Below are 2,747 nucleotides of genomic sequence, written 5' to 3' on the forward strand. Positions count from 1 at the left end.
AGACGGCAGCTGAGGGCCCTGCCCCAGCTCTTCTTTGTCCTACCTGCTCTGCTACAGATGTGGCCTTCTTTGTGTTCTGACCAAACTGGGAGGGTACAGCTTCCCAAGGCGCCTGTGTGACCTGAACCTGAATGTCTGTCAGTCAGGACAGTCAGGATGGGGACCGTGAGTGGCACTACACGAGTGTGATGCTGGGCTGCTCCAGGTGCCCACACACCTCATCTCAGTTGGTTTTATAGTCACCCCCCAATGCTGCTCTGTTGTTACCCCCAGACCAGGCAGGAAAAGGTTAACAACTTGCCTGAGGTCATGCAGTTCGAAGTGCACTGGCCACAACTCAAACCCCAGGGTCTCCCTCCATGGCCCACCATGGAAACCACCTTGGAGTAAGCCCTTGAAGTTTAGCATCAGAGGGTCAAATCCCAGCTTTACCACCAACTACCATGTGACCTGGGGCAAGTCACTTACCCTCTCTGAGACTCAATTTCCTTCACTGCGAAGTGGGCTTGGGGTGCAGGGACATCACAGGGGTCAAAAGGAGCAGTCGATGTAAAAGCACTTCAGCGGTAAATAAAGAATGCAGTAAGTGTTCAGAACTGTTAGGAGGGCTCCTTTTAACCCCTGTTAAAGCACGCTGAGACGTAAACAAGTGAGACAGTGCAGAAGCAGAAACCTGTCTTCATCCCTTTGGTTGGAAAGCTACACAACTCCTGTGCTTCCACACTGAATTCCTGGTATGTGGGAGTGGATGGCACGGGCTCTGGGCCACCTGAGACACTCTCCACTCCTCGCGCACACACACTGCCGGGGCTGCTCACCATCCTCAGTGGGGGTGTGGGGAATGGAAACTTTCGCCACCAACAGCATTTGCTAGCAACTTCCCTCTCTGTGGTTTTTCTTTGTCATTCCCTTGATAAAAGAACTCGAGCGGTACAAATGTAACCAACATTCACCAGTCTCATGTTCACATAAAAACAGCCGCCTTTCAAGAAGCAGGCGGCCTGAAAAATGATGCACGATGCACTCTAAACTAGGTCACTCTCCACTCAGCGGGCTCGGGGCGCGGTTGACTCTCCGTGTGTGTCTCCTGTACCATAGGCTTCGAGTGTCGCCGTCAGCCCAGGGAGAGACAGAAATGGGAAACAGCATGAAATCCCCCCCTGCGCCCCCCGAGAGGCCTCTGCCCAGCCCAGACGGTAAGTCTCACTTTTTTGGTTAGATGCTTAACTCTGTCCTAGTGGAGCCTGTGGCGAAGACTGGGTGATGGTGTGTACTGATAATTGCTGAAACAGGGAAACGGATACCAGAGGCTTCACTGCGCTAATTTCTGAAGCTTGTTTGTGGTTGAAATATTTCATAATTAAAGGTTTAAGAGGACTGGGCAGTTGATAACCCCAGAGGATGCTGTCGTTGACCTTTTGAGATGGATCTCCAGACCAGCTTATTCTATCCTTCTTTTAGAGGGAAGGCAACTGAGGGCCACAGAGGAAGTGTCACTTGTTTTCATTAGCTGTCTGCAGAGACAGACTTCCAGTCAAGGTCTGTGTGATCTGACTCCTAGACTCTGGCTGCCCGCTGCCAGCCGTGATGCCAGTCACCCTCCGCAGCTGGCTCTGTGAGTCTTCACCTGTGGTGCCCCACCATGCTGGGTGCTCTTCCTGGGACATCCACCTGAAAATGGAGGTGTCTCTGTGTCCCATTAGTAGGGCTGTAAGGTGTCAGCCACCCTAGGGGGACCGGCCAATGCTGCAGGTAAGTCAGTGATGACAGAAGTCAGCTTTCTGGAGATGTCAGATTGGGTCAGACTCCCAAAGCTGCCATGTGCCCATCGTCAACTGGCTGGAGAACTGGGAGAGAGCCCCAGAGAGCAGGGCACTGAAAGCCAAGCCCGCTGACCCTGGGCCGGCCGTGCTGGCTGCCTCTAATTCCCAGGTTGCTAGTCCCAGCATGAAGGGTGTGCTGGCCAGGTCCTCTGAGGGGCTAGCAAGGGGATGGTCCTGGAGGCCAGGTGTCTACAGGGTCCACAGGTGAGTCACAGGGGAGGCTTTGGGACCCTTCCCCCTCCCACCTCACAAGGTAGCACTGGGGCCTCATGGTCCCTGCCTTAGCAGAGGTGGGGTGTGCTTGTTCCCTGAGAAGTCCTCTTCCTGCTGCAGCCCTGCACTGGTCAGGGGTCACCGACAAAGATGGCCATGCTATCTGCCAAGCAGGTGCTGACGTGAGGGTGGGCCTAGCCAGTGTCTGCCCAGCCATAGCTACAGTTCATCCAGGGTTCTGCAGCCCCTTCACGAGGGAGCCTTCGCACCTCCCTCAAAATGGAGGTGCCCAGTTTATGCACAACAGCCCTTTGGATGTCCCCAGGTAAGCACACAGAGGGACAGCACCACCCCTCACTCAAGCCAGAGCCCGACAACCCTAATGCCTCTCCTTTCTCTAGCCCAGTAACTCCCTTCCCCAAACCAACAGGTTGAACAAAGAAGGTTCCCCAGGACCAAGGAGGGAAGGCAGAACTATGTGACAAGGGGTGTGTGTCCTGGACCCTGAGGAGGGAGATCCTTCACCCCCCACACAGAGCTCACAGCAGGGAGCCCCCGGGGCTGTGGCTGTGCCCACTACCACCCCCGGCGCAGGGAAGGTGGGCCCCTTCCCCTACCATCTCCAGACTGGCTTACACATCATCTGCTGTGGGCATAGCCAGAGCTAGGAGACTGGTGCTGCCATGCCTGGTCCAGCCCGGCTGGGGCAGG

The 2,747-nt window shown here is 55.4% G+C and overlaps 2 protein-coding genes across 3 annotated transcripts in view; one reads left to right on the plus strand and one right to left on the minus strand.

Moving 5' to 3' along the window:
* Positions 1 to 2,747, minus strand: part of TG (thyroglobulin) — a 262,258-nt gene that overhangs the window by 80,492 nt on the left and 179,019 nt on the right. The gene's annotated exons all lie outside the window — the stretch shown is intronic.
* SLA (Src like adaptor) overlaps positions 1 to 2,747 on the plus strand; it is a gene marked incomplete at its 3' end in the record, with an annotated part of 35,876 nt that overhangs the window by 12,792 nt on the left and 20,337 nt on the right. The window contains 1 exon segment of one of the 2 annotated variants that reach the window (XM_027774588.1): positions 1,099 to 1,196. In XM_027774588.1, the coding sequence (XP_027630389.1) occupies positions 1,136 to 1,196 (61 nt within the window). 2 annotated transcript variants of the gene reach the window in all.

The sequence above is a fragment of the Tupaia chinensis genome, unplaced genomic scaffold (genome assembly GCF_000334495.1).
Source record: "Tupaia chinensis unplaced genomic scaffold, TupChi_1.0 Scaffold000459_1, whole genome shotgun sequence".
Lineage (NCBI taxonomy): Eukaryota > Metazoa > Chordata > Mammalia > Scandentia > Tupaiidae > Tupaia > Tupaia belangeri.